Source organism: Bos taurus, chromosome 10, assembly GCF_002263795.3.
Source record: "Bos taurus isolate L1 Dominette 01449 registration number 42190680 breed Hereford chromosome 10, ARS-UCD2.0, whole genome shotgun sequence".
NCBI lineage: Eukaryota > Metazoa > Chordata > Mammalia > Artiodactyla > Bovidae > Bos > Bos taurus.
In genome coordinates this window covers 18,512,523-18,528,161 of record NC_037337.1, presented here as the reverse complement: position 1 = coordinate 18,528,161, position 15,639 = coordinate 18,512,523, and the positions used below count along the sequence as shown (strand labels likewise).

At 40.7% G+C, this 15,639-nt stretch overlaps 1 protein-coding gene across 4 annotated transcripts in view; it reads right to left on the bottom strand.

The window, feature by feature from the left end:
* Positions 1–15,639, bottom strand: part of THSD4 (thrombospondin type 1 domain containing 4) — a 677,746-nt gene that overhangs the window by 100,680 nt on the left and 561,427 nt on the right. For all 4 annotated transcript variants that reach the window (XM_059890602.1, XM_059890601.1, XM_059890603.1 and 1 more), the window contains one exon: positions 9,149–9,353. In XM_059890602.1, the coding sequence (XP_059746585.1) occupies positions 9,149–9,353 (205 nt within the window). The remainder of the gene's footprint in view (positions 1–9,148; positions 9,354–15,639) is intronic.

Below are 15,639 nucleotides of genomic sequence, written 5' to 3'. Positions count from 1 at the left end.
GATACCACACACAGAGTTGAAACACAAGATAAAGACTAATAAACATACATGAAGAGAATGGTTATTACTCGTAACATATATGAATTCTTAAAATCAGCAAGAAAACTACAAACAATTCATAGCCAATCCAGCAGAGTACAAATAACAAAAATAGTGGTCAGGGAAATGGAAATTAAAAATCTATACTAAAAATTGAGTGTTGTTTGGTCACTAAGTTGTGTCCGACTCTTTGAAACTTCATGGACTGTAGCCCGCCCATAGTTTTCTGTTCATGAGATTTCCCAAGCAAGAATACTGGAGTGGGTTGCCACTGCCTTTTCCAGGGGATCTTCCTGACCCAGGGATCGAACCCATGTCTCCTGCATTGGCAGGTGGATTTTTTACCACTGAGTCATCAGGGAAGCCCTAAAAATTAAGTACGTTCATAATATTCAGTGTTGGTAAAGATGTAGAGAAAGGATTCTTTCATGAACTTTTGGTGGGGGTATAACTTAATACAAGTCAATCTGGAGAGGAATATTGCTTTATCTTTCACAGTTTTAAACGTTCATTCTATTTGATCTATAAATTCTATTTCTAGGGGTCTATCCTACAGAAATATTCATGTAATATGAAATGATACATATATTAGGATATCCATGAAAGCATTACATGTTAGAGAAGCTTTCTTCAATTTTCTTCTCCAATAATTGGCTGTTTTCTTCTAAAACATCTTTTTCAGATATTTATCTTAGATTTTCATGCTATGGGGTTTTAAAAGGTGTCCATTGATGTTATTTTCAATTATCCATTGATATTAAAGACAAAAGCAGGGGGAAGGCTGTCTGAGAACTCTGTACACGTTGGCCAAACTTGTTAATAGGCCACGTTCTAGGAGATGGGGCACCGGTCCCTAAGCAGCCCCTCTTCTCATTCCAGAATGAATACTGAGGTCTGGGAGCACCAAGTCTCCTGCCCATACCCTTTTGGATGCCAGGGTATGCAAAATGTGTGTGCTGGCATGCCTGTTCACATAACAGGGTTTTTCACTATTTCCTTGTTTTGCCACCCCTTTCTCCCCTCCCACCCTTCATTTACTTGCTGTCTCCCAGATTCACAAGAAAATGCAGGTCAGCACCCCGCCCCCCATCACAGTTCCCTCTGCTACCTAGGCTGTGACTTCCTCTGCTCTGTTAGTGAACTCTCTTCCACTAACTTTTGAGACTCTGTTCCAGAAATTTGTTAAAATCATGTAATAAATGCCCCCCGCCCCGCCCCACCACCCATTTTTTGGATGGTTATAGGTTACACCCTCTCTTATTCCTTTACTGTCATTTTGAAAAATCTTGGGAGGAGGGGAAAAAAACTCATGCACTCAGTCTGTCATCTTGAACCACAAATCAAAAGCATTATTTGCAATATTAGAGCTGGAGATAGTCTAAACATCCCTCAGTAGGAAAATTCTGAAATAAATTAGGTTGCATCTATTGTACGGAATGCTCTTCATTAAAAATATAATGAATTAGCTTTATATGTATTGATAAGAAAAGATATCATGGTATAACATTAAAATATGAAGAAGGCATATATAATATCAATTTTAGAAAATATATATTTATTTGCAATTCCACAGAGGTCTGGAGGGTATATACTAAACTGTTAAGAGTGGTCCTTCATCTCCGTCTTTACACTTGAAACCAGTGGATCAAGGGTGAGATTGGCATGGAGAAGGAATTTCATCTTTTTGCCCTATGCCATGTGTATTATTCAAAACTTTTACAATGTATATGAGTAATTCTTTGAGGTTAACTGTCATATAAAGCTGACATAGGTGTCATGCAAAGGTGATGTATCACATTATTTACATACTCTAGTCTTTCCCACGTTGAAAGCTGCTCAACTAATAAATTAAACAAAGATGTGCAAGTTACAGATGATCCATGATACTTGACATTTTTTTGCTGACCCCTACTTCCACTGTTTTAAAACTTTTAAGAAAACATGCTTAAAAGTAAAGATATTGGCAGTTTATTTTTAAAAGCTTATAAATCTTCAAAAAAATATCCCTTCTAAGGCTCTAAGATAATGTAAGATGTTGGCAGATAGAAGATGTCCTGTAGAATCAATTTTTGCTTGGTATGCTTTTATGTCTGATTTCTTAACTGTTACATAATGACATTAGTAAACTGAGCTGGGTGAACTATGCCAAACTTTGATATTTCAGCTAAAATAATTTCACAACATCTTATTAAGGAAGAGGCAAGTAATATAAAATGTCAATCATTTAAATAAAATTAGATTTAACTTTTTATTTCCAAAGAGCAGGGTTCAGAATAACTCAAGTGGAAAAGGAGACTACATAGCTTACAATAGATACATTGGTTCTAAAGTATTTTTCATGGAAAAAAAAACCAAAAAACAAAAACCAAGATCTAGGAATCTGTAATCCACCAGCTAGTTTATATTTTGGACCATGTGAAAAATTCAAATAAACACTGAAAAGTGGAGCTCTGTAGAACTTCATTGGTTTCCAACCTAAAATAAGACAGATAAATATCCCATCTCCTGAAATCTGTGTGTCATTAAAGGTTATGATTCCTCCAGCTTTGTTCAGAGAAATAGTAAGCATCTTGAGATGCTGAGCTGGCCTGTACTCCCAGCTGCACATGGGCCGGAACTCTTGCAAGTTATGGCAGGAACAGGGCCAGGACGCAGGCTTCAGAATCTGAGTCCAACAGGTCCAGTTCTTGATGACCAAACCAACATTAGCCATAAACTCAGTCAGGTTGAATGCACCATCATTTATGTATCAGCCAAAGTTTTTAATATATAAGACTCTTTCTTCTGTGAAGTTTTTTGGCCACACCATGAGGCATACAGAAGCTTAGTTTTCTGATCAGGGATCAAACCCATACCCCCTGCAACAGGAGCATGATATCTTAATCACTGGACTGCCAGGGAAATCCCTTTTGTGATGTTTTCAATTTTTTTTTAATTGAAATATAGTTGATTTACAACATTATATAAGTTCTAAATGTTCAATAGTGATTCAATATTTTTACAACTATACTCCATATAAGGTTACCATAAAATACTGGCTATATTCCCTGTGTGTACAATATACCTTTGTTGCTTATTTATTTTATACATAGTAGTTTGTATCTCTTGATCCCTTACCCCATCGTGGCCCTTCCCCTTCCCTCTCTCCACTGGTAATCACTTGTTTTTTCCCTATAATTGAGGAAAGTAGGGAAAACCACTAGGCCATTCAGGTATGACCTAAATCAAATTCCTTATGATTATACAGTGGAAGTGACAAATAAATTCAAGAGATTAGATCTGATAGACAGAGTGCCTGAAGAACTATGGACAGAGGTTCGTAACATTATATAGGAGGTGGTGATCAAAACCATCCCCAAGAAAAAGAGATGAAAAAAGGCAAAATGGTTATCTGAGAAGGCCTTACAATTAGCTGAGAAAAGAAAAGAAGCAAAAGGCAAAGGAGAAAAGCAAAGATATATCCATCTGAATGCAGAGTTCCAAAAAACAGCAAGGAGAGATAAGAAAGCCTTCTTAAGTGAACAGTGCAAAGAAATAGAGAAAAACAAAAGAATGGGAAAGACTAGAGATCTCCTCAAGAAAACTAGAGATACCAAGGGAACATTTCAAGCAAAGATGGGCACAATAAAGGACAGAAATGGTTTGGATCTAACAGAAGCAGAAGATATTAAAAAGAGGTGGCAAGAATACACGGAAGAACTATACAAGTCTACGGCTATACCACCCTGAACATGCCCGATCTCGTCTGAACTATACAAAAAAGATCTTCATGACCCAGATAACCACGATGGTGTGATCACTCACCTAGAGCCAGACATCCTGGAATGTGAAGTCAGGTGGGCCTTAGGAAGCATCCCTACAAACAAGGTAGTGGAGGTGATGGAATTCCAGCTGAGCTATTTCAAATCCTAAAAGATGATGCTTTGCAAGTGCTGCACTCAATATGCCAGCAAATTTGGAAAACTCAGCAGTGGCCACAGGACTGGAAAAGGTCAATTTCATTGCAATCCCAAAGAAAGGCAATGCCAAAGAATGTTCAAACGACTGCACAATTGCACTCATTTCACAAGCCAGCAAGGTAATGTTCAAAATCCTTCGAGCTAGGCTTTAACAATACATGAGCCAAGAAATTCCAGATGCACAAGCTGTATTTTTCTAAATACAGGAACCAGAGATCAAATTGCCAGCATCATTGGATCATAGAAAAAGCAAGGGAATTCCAGAAAAACATGTACTTCTGCTTCACTGACTACACTAAAGCCTTTGCCTATGTGGACCAAACAAGCTGTGGAAAATTCTTAAAGAGATGGGAATACCAGATCACCTTACTTGCCTCCTGAGAAACTTGTATGCAGGTCAAGAAGCAACAGTTAGAACCAGACATGGTTCAACAGACTGGAACAATGGACTGGTTCAAAAATTGGGAATGGAGTATGTCAAAGCTTTATATAGTCACCCTGCTTATTTAACTTATATGCAGAGTACATCATGTGAAATGCCAGGCTGGATGAAGCTCAAACTGGAATCAAGACTGCCAGGAGAAATATCAATAAGCTCAGATATGAAGATGACACCATACTAATGGCAGAAAGTGACGAGGAACTAAAGAGGCCATCTCTTGATGAAAGTGAAAGAGGAGAGTGAAAAAGCTGGCTTAAAACTCGACATTTAAAAAACAAAGATCATGGGATTCGGTCCCATCACTTCATAGCAAATACATGGGGGAAAATATGGGAAAGAATGACAGACTTTGTTTTCTTGGGCTCCAAAATCACTGCGGATGGTGACTGTAGCCATGAAATTAAAAGATGCTTGTCCTTAGAAGAAAAGCTATGACAAACCTTGACAGCATATTAAAAAGCAGAGACATCACTTTGCCAACAAAGGTCTGTCTAGTCAAAGCTATGGTTTTTCCAGTAGTCATGTACAGATGTGAACTGGACCATAAAGAAGGCTGAGCACTGAAGAATTGATGCTTTCAAATTGTGGTGCTGGAAAAGATGTTGAGAGTCCCTTGGACAGCAAGGAGATCAAACCAGTCAATCCTAAAGGCAACCAACCCTCAATAATCACTGGAAGGACTGATGCTGAAGCTGAAGCTCTAATTCTTTGGCTACCTGATGTGAAGAGCTGACTCACTGGAAAAGACTCTGATGCTGGGAAAAATTGAAGACAGGAAGAGAAGGGCACGACAAAGGATGAGATGGTTGGATGGCATCTCTGATTCAATGGACATGAGTCTAAACAAACTCTAGGAGATATTGAAGGACAGGGAAGCCTGGCTTGCCGCAGTCCACGGGGTCACAAAGAGTCGGACACTACTTAGCAGCTAAACAACAACAACAACAACAAAATCTATGACAAAGGAGACAAGAATATACGATGGTGGAAAAGACAGTCTCTTCAAAAAGACAACTGTGTAAAAGAATGAAACGAGAATATTTTCTCACACCATATGCAAAAGTAAACTCAAAATGGATTAAAGACCTTTAAGACCGGGAACCATAAAACTCCTAAAAGAAAACATAGGCAGAACACTTTGACTCAAATGCTAGTAATATTTTTTGAATCTGTCTCCTAAGGCAAAAGAAACAAAAACAATAATAAACAAATGGGACCTAATTAAACATAAAAGCTTTTGCACAGCAAAGAAAACCATCAAGGAAACAAAAAGACAACCGATTAAAAATATTTGCAAATGATATGATCAATAAAGGATTAATATCCAAAGTATATTACTAGCTCATACAACTCAATATTAAGAAAACCAAAAGACCCGATTGAAAAATAGGCAGAAGACCTGAATAGACATTTCTCCAAAGTTTTTGAGTTTTAAATTTCACCTTTCACATCGCAATTCAATAATTCAATAACTGTAACTTCATCTTTTGTGAAGCAAGCAAAGTAAAGAATGTCCAGTTTTAAAAGTCAGAGGACCATACATGGAAAAACACTCGACGACTAAAGTACTATACATAAAGTACAATTACCATTATTAACTCAGCAAGCAGCTTAGAATAAGTCATTTAAATATTGTGGGCTTTCAAAAACGCTTTGAAAACGAGGTGATTAAACCATCTTCTTCAGCACTAATAATGCAAGTCCTTCTGTTTTCATGGAAATCTAGTTTCTATCTCTATCAAGTTTGGAGAGTCAGTCATTTAAAAAATTCCAAGTATTTCACATGGCATGTCTGATTTTTATTACAAATAACTACAGGCTATTCAGGAAAACAATAGGGCAACTAAAAAAAGCTTGTTAAAGTTGTGCAATTTTTAAAAGCATCTGATCTATTTCTTTCCTCTAAGTTGCCTCCTCTGCAGAACAAATGTATGCAGACAGCCTACTCAATTTTGTGCATCAAGTCAAATTTTTGTACAAAATACAGTTTACACAGGTAGAAGTCACCAAAACAAAACAAAACAAAACAAAACATCATTACTTGGAAAATTGTGGAGAACCTTACCATATAACTCTTTGAAAGATGTTTCAATGTTTGAAAATGTGAATTGTGAAATATAATCTTTGAAAAATTCAAAAATAGCTAGACAGACCTGTGCTCTAATAGCTTACACATAATCTCAAACAATTGCATGCAATTTAACTTTTAAAATATACAGACTTCACAGAACAGGAAATTTAGTAGAATAAGTGGAATAGATTACGAGAACACCTGTGGTGAGAAAAAGACCATTCCATCCATTGTGCATTTTAAAAGAATTAATTTTACGGAAGGCAAATTAAATCTCAGTAAAAAGGAAAGAAGAAAACAAAAGAGCCTCTTGAGTGATGCAGCTATGTACTAAGTGATGCTTAAGTGCCATAAACACAGCCCCTGTTATCACCTCTGGAAACTTCACTCCCATCTGCCCTTCTGTCTCTACTCTCCCACTCTGCGCATGTGGCATCATGTAACACTGCCATGAGCTGGATTTCTCACACATCCCACTGATCACTGGCTGTAGGAAGCTGTACTTGATTTTCTGAATCACTCTTCCACTGATTCTGGGTACTCACATCCTCCTCTGCCTCCTCTTCATCTTTTTTAGGGAATTACTGTGGCTCAGTTGGCAAAGAATCCACCTGCAATGCAGGAGACCTGGGTTTGATTCCTGGGTCAGGAAGATCTCCTGGAGAAGGGATAGGCTACCCACCCCAGTATTCTTGGGCTTCTCTTGTGGCTCAGCTGGTGAAGAATCCACATGCAATGCGGGAGACCTAGGTTCGATCCCTGGGTTGGGAAGATCCCTTAGAGAAGGAAAAGGCCACTCACTCCAGTATTCTGGCCTGGAGAATTCCATAGACTGTAAGGTCCATGGGGTTGCAGAGAGTCGGAGACGACTGAGCAACTTTCACTTTCACGGAATTTGTTTCCATGAAGCTTGGACATACTGACAAGCTCTCTGAGACAAAATAGACTGAACATTTGTCAACTGCTAACAAGTCCCAGGGGCTCTGTGGGGTCCTGAATATTTGTTATCCTATGGCTTCTCATGAATACTTATAAGAGCAAGATTCTAGATGAAAACACTGGGACTCTGAGAGTAGCTTCCATTCAGACAGCTGGTGGATATTCTCCCAGGTTAACTATTTTAACTTCAGAAGGCACAGCTTAAAAACCACATACTGGTTAGAACTAATTTGATTCAGGGAAAGCACTAAAAACTACACAAAGTTCACAAAAAGTGGCATTGTTTGTTGGTGCGTTTGAACACAATCACACTTAAAATAATCCCTTGAAGAACGTTTTCCATTCTAGGAACAGAATATTTATGAAGATTTGTTCTTTTAATAGTATGAAAGAAAGGAGACAAAAAGACTATTTTTTTTTTTGCAAATGAAAATAATGCAACAAACTGCTCACGGGGGAACCTAGGCTTATTGCTACTTTGGTGGCTTCTGAGTTTGCCAGAGCAAATGTAACAGTTTTTCCACTTTAATTGGATTTATTTCCGAGTCCCATTTGCCATCCCTTCCTCCTCCCACCAGTAAGACCAAAGGAAGCTAATTTTAGATGCATTTGCCCGGAGAAGGACAGGCTGCAGTATCTGGAGGTCTAAGGTTTGGAGTTATCTTCTGGGGTGATCGTGGTATTTGAAATTTGTAAAATTCATGCTCTCTCAGTTGCTGTAGCCATACTACTGCCTGGTGAACCAAAACTGCTCATGGGTATTATTACTTGGTAGATGCTTGGAGACAGACTGCCTGGATTCGAATCCCCACTCCACTTCTTCCTTGCTGCGACTTTGTCAAATTACATAAGTGTCCTGTGCCGGTCTTCTTGTGTATGAAATGGGGAGGGGAATAGCTCCTATCCTCCGGGACTTTGAGAGGGTTCAATGAATTAATACTGTAAAGCACCAAGAATGTCTGGCAAATAGTCTGTGCTATTTAAATTCCTGTTACACAACTAATTAAAGAATAAAAAAGTATATTGCAAAATTGCTTTCCTTATGCTATTTGGTTAACTGATTAGTCCATATTTACATGAATTAGAATTGCTAAAAATTAACTTGCAGGACCTGATTTGCTTAGCATAAAATCAGCCAGAAACCCAGAAGGAAGACTCAACAAATATCTCCATTTGTGGGAAGATGGGTTAAAAATGGTCTCCCAATATTGATGGTATTGCCCCAAATGATCGTTAAGAGGTTCTGCAGCTGTCGTGAAGACGCACACATACTGTTGCCCCAGCCTGATGAGGCAGAAAGAAGAGGAAAATGGCCTTTGCCTTAGATCCCTGCAGAGTGAGAGTCTGGACAGGATGATCGACTGCCCGGTCCCCCTGAAATTCCAACAGAAAAAGACGGGCGGATCTCTGGGCTTTTCAAAGATCTTCCCTTGTTTCAGAGAAACAAAGCAGACTGTTCTCAATTTCACAACATGATTTCTCTTGGAAGGAACAAAGGCTGGTTTAAACATCTCCTTCCAAGAAAGACCTTCTTATTTCCTCCGTCTCATTTCAAGGGGACACAGGTGGTGCTTTGGCATTCTCCAGGGACACCTTCTACGTGTCCACGGACCTCTGGACACTGCGTGTTACCATCCTGGAAGGAATGAAGCATCTGAGAACAACAGATGGTTTCCTCTGGGAAAAAGCCAAGCTTACCCAAATAGTTGTTGCTCTTGTGCATCTCGGTGATGTTGATTTTTGTGGCTCCTTGGGGAATCTCCACAACTCGGTGGTAGCCCAGGCTGGTGAGGGCATGCTTAAACACACCCGACACAACCTGGCAGCCTGTGTTATCGCCTCCGCACACCCCGCATTTGTCCACAACTTTGTCGGAGCCTAGGTAGTCATCACAGCCAATGCTCTGCAAAGAGGTGGAAAACAAGAGACTCTTGTAGCATATGTCAGGAGAGTCCCAGGGATGAAGGGCACAGGAGACCACTGAGGATCTATTGGTGGGTCTTGAACTGACAGTGTTCCTGCCCCCATCCAGCTCCTGGAGATGAGCAAGTTCCTCCTGCCTTTGACTCAATAGAATTTTACTGAGCACCTACTCTGGGCAAAGAACTTCTTTTCTAGGTATGTGCGAAATGTACATTGTAGCGGCGAGGTGGGGGTCACAGAGAGTAAACTGAAAGTGTTCGTCGCTCAGTCAATCCAACTCTTTGCGACCCCATGGACTATATCCCACCAGGCTCCTCTGTCCATGGGACTCTCCAGGCAAGAATACTGGAGTGGGTTGCCATTTCCTTCTCTAGGGGAGCTTTCCAACTCAGGGATCAAACTCGAGTCTCCTGCATTGCAGGCAAATTCTTTACAGTCTGAGCCACTGTAGTAAACAAGTAAGTAAAACAAGCACATCTGGTGGTAGTAAATGATCAAAAGTAACACAGGGAAAATGAACAAGGAGGATGTGGGGGTTGGACATTTATTTACACAGGTTAGACACTGAAGTTGTCCAGGAAACCCATCCCACATTGGAAGATTTGGGGACCAGGATAAGCACTGCACCTAAAACTGGGGTTTGTCCCCACATCTTCTGTTCTAAATTACAGACAATAGAAACACTTAGCCAAGAACCCCCCAAAAGTAGTATTCTCAGGCCCTGTTTCTTAGGAAATTAAATCAAATTGGTTAAGATCTGGATCCCCGCTGGTCTCTGAGTCTCTGAAACATGGAGCAGTAGGACTTCTGATTGGCTCTTCCAAAGCATTTTTCCCAGAGCAGAAAGGTACAGGAAAGCAAGTGACAGAAACATCAGTAAAGGGGATGATATGCATCTAAGTAACAGGATACTGTCTGTAGAGGCAGTCTCCCATCTGGGTTTAAAGGAAATCTGACCTTCTTGCATTTCCTACCGTTAAGAGTCTTCCCATTATTCATCTCAAGATCTTCTTGCTTTATCTTTCCCCTCCCTATTCATGTATCTCTTAGGGCAATTAAACCTTAGGACAGAATGGAATGATTTTCACAGAATCCTTTCCACCACTGATTCCATAGGGCTCACATTCATGTATCCTGAATTTAAAGTCAGGATGTGTGGTCTGCACAGAGAAGCTTCTGTCACAGTTCTGCAGGCAGACAGAAGTGAGCTGACTGCAGTTTGGACAATGAAATATCGGGACGACAGTATTTATTTCACCAGGTTCAGGGGATAAGAAATGATACTTGAAATTAGAATGGTACTCTACAACTTGAGAGACACTTGCTGAATCACAGGGTTGTGATGGTTCTGGAATTCTAAGAGCAGTCATCAAACCCCACCGCAGGGGCAAAGTGGTCAGCAAACCTTTCAAAGTCCACCTTGGATTTTGTTAAACAATCTGTTCATGTGGGTCCTACAGGTCCAATCTTATAGACAGAGGCAAATCAAAAGGTGTTCATTCTCCCCCAGCCCAACGCCTGCTTCGTGTTTTGACTGACATCTCTCTGCAGGCACTGTACATCGGCATTATTACTTCCATATTCCTGCATGCACATTAGTCCATCAACGATAACTGGTCTTTCTTCACAAATAGCTTCTCTGTAAAACATTATTTCTGACAATAGCAGAACATCATCTCAGTATGTTCCTACACATCCCATTAACCTTTCAAAATGCCATGTTTCCTATGTATTTCTCCTCCCTCAAATAGTTCTTGCTCTCACCCCGCGCACATTGTAGCAGAAAAATAAGGAAAATGCTTTCCGTGCATGGTTTCTACCCTGCACCCCTGCTCTGGGTTCTCCTTTGCTTTTAAATAAGCAAACAAACAAACAAAAACCCACAATCAGAAAAAGTTTGGGAAAGTAGATCCCACTTTGCTAAAGAAAGATGCTAACTGAATGAAGGAGATGCCTCTGATGGTCACTGATGGGGAGATGAACAGAGAAGCTGGCAGCACTCACTCCCTGCCCTAGCAATATCTAACTCTCCTCCCTTCCCCCAACTGTGATCCATTCTTGCTACCCCTGGACTCAACCTCTCCCAGATGGAGCTCATTCTCTTGGGGTACTCCAGGTAAATTAAAGAATGGGTACCAAGACACAGAAGTAGGAAAAAAACACTGAGGAATCAGGAAACGTGCTCATAGACAGACATGGTTGAAGTGTAGGTTTGCTAGGAGGGATCAAAGGATGCTGGAGAATTCAGCTCAGTTTCTTAAGGATCTTTTTTGCCAGGGTGAAGAATCAGAATTTTATTCTATTGTATCAACAACTATTGGGTGTCTGAAGAAGGTGAGGGCCACCCTCAGATTTTGTTCAGACAATAACCTCGGCTGTAGCTAGGAGTGGGTCTTAGAGTGGGGAGAAGAGGCAGTCTAGTGAGTTCTTCTCTTGTCAATGGGGTGTATGGGCTATTTCAGGAAAGAACGAGAGCTTTCGAAGATGGGGGCTGACATTGCGTGACTCCTCAGCCTCCAGCCCAGTTAGAGTGGGACAAACACAAAGAAATTATACAGCCGTAGATTGCTTCAGACAACCCAGACACAGACAAAAAAGCATTCTATCTTGTAAATCAGACACGATATTAAAATGTTCTGCACAGTGCAATGGATCCCCCACCAGATTTCCTATACAGCACAGACACTCCTGATAAATCTAGATGTGGAGAGGGAGGGCTACAGCAGTTTTTCCTGGTCTGGGGGTTGCCTTCAGAGAAGCATGTGGTGGCACAAGAGATGGCAAGAACTGAAGATAACATCCTGCCTTCCCAGAACCCATCTCTGGACTCTGAGCGCCCAGGGTTTACTCCTTAAAAAGAGAAGTCAGAAGGGGTGTGTGTGTGTGTGTGTGTGTGTGTGTGTGTGTGTGAATCTTCTTTGAGGAATGTCAGGGGGCTAACAGAGCACACTTCTAGGGTTCTAGTGGCCACCCAGGGCCTCTGAAAGACTGGATTGCCATGGAGGTGTTAAATGTCTTATATGCAGGTCACAAAACAGGAAGGACAATCCCATAACATGAACTGGGTGGAGGACATGCTTTTAAGATTTTTATTTTTAACACTGTGACCACTGGCAAATTACCTATCTGACAATTGTCCCTTCTCCTGCATAGGGCTATGATGAGTATCTGATGATATAAAGAGAGAAAATTTGAACTTGGAGTCCAGGCAGGGCATAGCTAAGGAAGTGACCTTTGGGCTAGAATCTGAAAAGCAAGAAGGATCATTTATGGCAAGATCAAAACATGTAAACACCCATTTTATCACTGATGTTGTTGAGTGACTGCACCAGGCAGGCCATCTGGGAAATGCCAGGCTGAATCTGACACAGGTCCTGCCTATGGGAATTTGACTGTAACTGGGGGGATAAGACACACATGCAGAAAATGACATGCTAATAGGCAATGAGGAGTCCCTGCATCCTCTGTGTCATGCTGAGTCAGATCAACTCTCTTTTAGAAAGCTGATAATTACCAATGGGGCAGATAAGTCTGGAGAATGTGGCAATATCCCAGTCCGAACTAGGGAAATAGTGATGGCAAGAAGAGGATTTCAGAGATGCTTAGGAAGCAAAATGGACAGGCCTTTGTGAGGAGGAAGGGAGCTCCATTTGTCGCCCTCCTCTTCTTCTTCCCCCTCCTCCTCAGTCTTGTCATACCTAACATTTACAGTCTTTGTCATTTTCCAGGTCCTCTGAATATACAGTTTTCTCATTTACTCTTAAAAGCAATCTATACTATTGCTGAAAAACTAGGAAAATAGGACTTAAGAGACAGATTAGGTGACTGACTCAAGGCCATTCTGCTAATAAGTGGTGGGGCTGGATCTGAAGCCAGAGCCCATGCTTATAACTATTATGCAAAAACTGTCCCCCTCCAAAGGATCAGAGGTCACACTGAGGGTTAGAGCATTATTGAAGGAGTGGATGGTGGCAGTGACCCAGATGTAGAGGAGGAAGTTCAAGGCAGTGTTACTAGAGCGACAGTGAGAGCTTGGTCCAGGAGTGACTCTGGTGTTCTCCTCTTTCAACATTATGGAGTATCAAACACATCATGTATCTCTCACACACAGACTATTTTAACACTGTACACACAGTAAGTGAATAAATATTCTGGCCCATTTTCCTATCACATTACCTTCTTATTGTTTTAACTTTTCATTTAAGACTCACAAAAAGCTATAAAAAGAGTACAGAGCATTTCAGTGACCCCATCACCCAGCCTCCCTTGAGAACAATATCTCACATTGTCAAAACCATGTATATCATGCATATCAGTATATTAACTCAATAATAAACTTCATTTGGATTTTGGCATTTTTTGACCTGCACTTTTTTTTGGTGTATGTCTACAAAAGTTTATCACATGTCTGGACTTGTGTGCTGTGTTACTTTCTTTAAAGCATCTAGTATTCTCCTCCAAAACATGGCTGGGTAAATTGATAAGGGGAGCTGACGTCATTTACCAGGAAAAGCAGTTCGGCATGATAGAAAGAATATTGTACTGGGAATCAGGCAACCTGAAGCACAGTCCTGGCTCAGTCCCTAACTTACATGTGATGCTGGATGGGTTGCTTCTCTCTGGGCTTGGTGCTGAACATTTATTTCTATCATCATCCAGACCTACACGGGACATTGCTCAAAAATGAATCTGAAGTGAATCCTGGTTTTGCATATCAGAAGTCTGGTCAACTGGTCTCTGATGGGCATGACTTAATAGCGCTGGTTTATGCCTCTAATGGGCTTTCCTGGTGACTTAGAGATAATCTGCCTGCCAATGCAGGAGATGAGGGTCTGATCCCTGGGTTGGGAAGATCCCCTGGGGAAGGAAATGGCAACCCACTCTAGTATTCATGCCTGGGCAATCCCAAGACAGAGAAGACTGGCAGCTATAGTGCACGGGGGTCACAAAAGAGCAACTGAGCGACCGAACACAACAACACGTCTCTAAACTCTTCAGAGGCACCACCCAAGAGGCAACACTGGAGGCTGCTAGAGCTAGGTCTTGTGCTGCATCTCCAACTTAGGGGTGTGCCTCATTGGACGCGTCAATTAGCCATTCTGAGCCTCAGTTTATCTGTGACTGTGGTGGCACCTTCTAGCACAGTTGTGAAAATTGAATGAAGTAAACACAGAAGGCATTTAGCAGGATGCTGTGATAGGGTGGCTTCTCAGAAAACACTGGGTTTATCATTTTCTTTACAGACTTGGTTTTATCTGGAATCCATCCATTTTCAAGTAAATCCCATCACATATAAGTGCTCAGACTCACTCCTATTTCCATAGCACTTTCTATTACTTCTCAGTTGTAGATATTCTCTTCTTCATTTGGAGAAATTCAGAGAAGTCTGAAGAGCTAAGAAAAGGCCAAGTTCACCAAAAATGTAAGGCACCTTATGTGGTTCCTTTGCATCCTTACTGCTCCAACAGTAACAAGTGAAAATGGTCAGAACAAGCATCTGGTCTTTGGTCTATCTTTATTTCATCTCTTTCTTTTTTTCTGCTCGTCACCTACTGTCATTCAAAAGAGATATTTCTTGTTGTTACAAAGGTGATTGGACAGCCATCAGATATCCTTTTACTCTTCCAGTGATTTTTGCAACATGTTGTAGGAAAATTTTACATGTTGCAAGCCATCACAGGAGAAATTGCTCAAGAATTGCCCCCAGTTGTGTGCCAAAATTAACCTAAATGAAATTTCCTGTGGGAAATGAGCAATCTGGATGACATATTTGGTGGTGAATTTCACAGGGAGGAGGCCTCTGTATATCATGGCAGGGTAGGCTGGTGCCAGGCGTGCAGATACTGGAGCTTTGGACTCCCTAATGGGAAGCAGATGTTTCTCTGTGTGCTCAGTAAACATACCAGATAGGGTAACCTCCACCGGTTGGCCAGATGACACCAACAGGTAAAACGAAGTGCCTTAATAACCATGCTGTCACAACAGTGTGGGAGAGCAGTATTATTAAAATGACTAGTCGTTAACACCAATGTACTTATATTTATGCTGAACTAATTTGTGGAAATATATATGGATTCCAAAACTTCTATTCACAACATCCTGTTGAAAGAAATTCTTGGGCTTATGATAAATATCTCCTTTTTTTTACAGTCAGGAATGTAGATCAATACCACCTTCCTGGAAAGCTGTTTAGCAAAAAATACTGTTTGACCCAGGAATTCTTCTTCTTCTTTTGTTTTGCTTTAAAATTTTATTTATTTATTTTT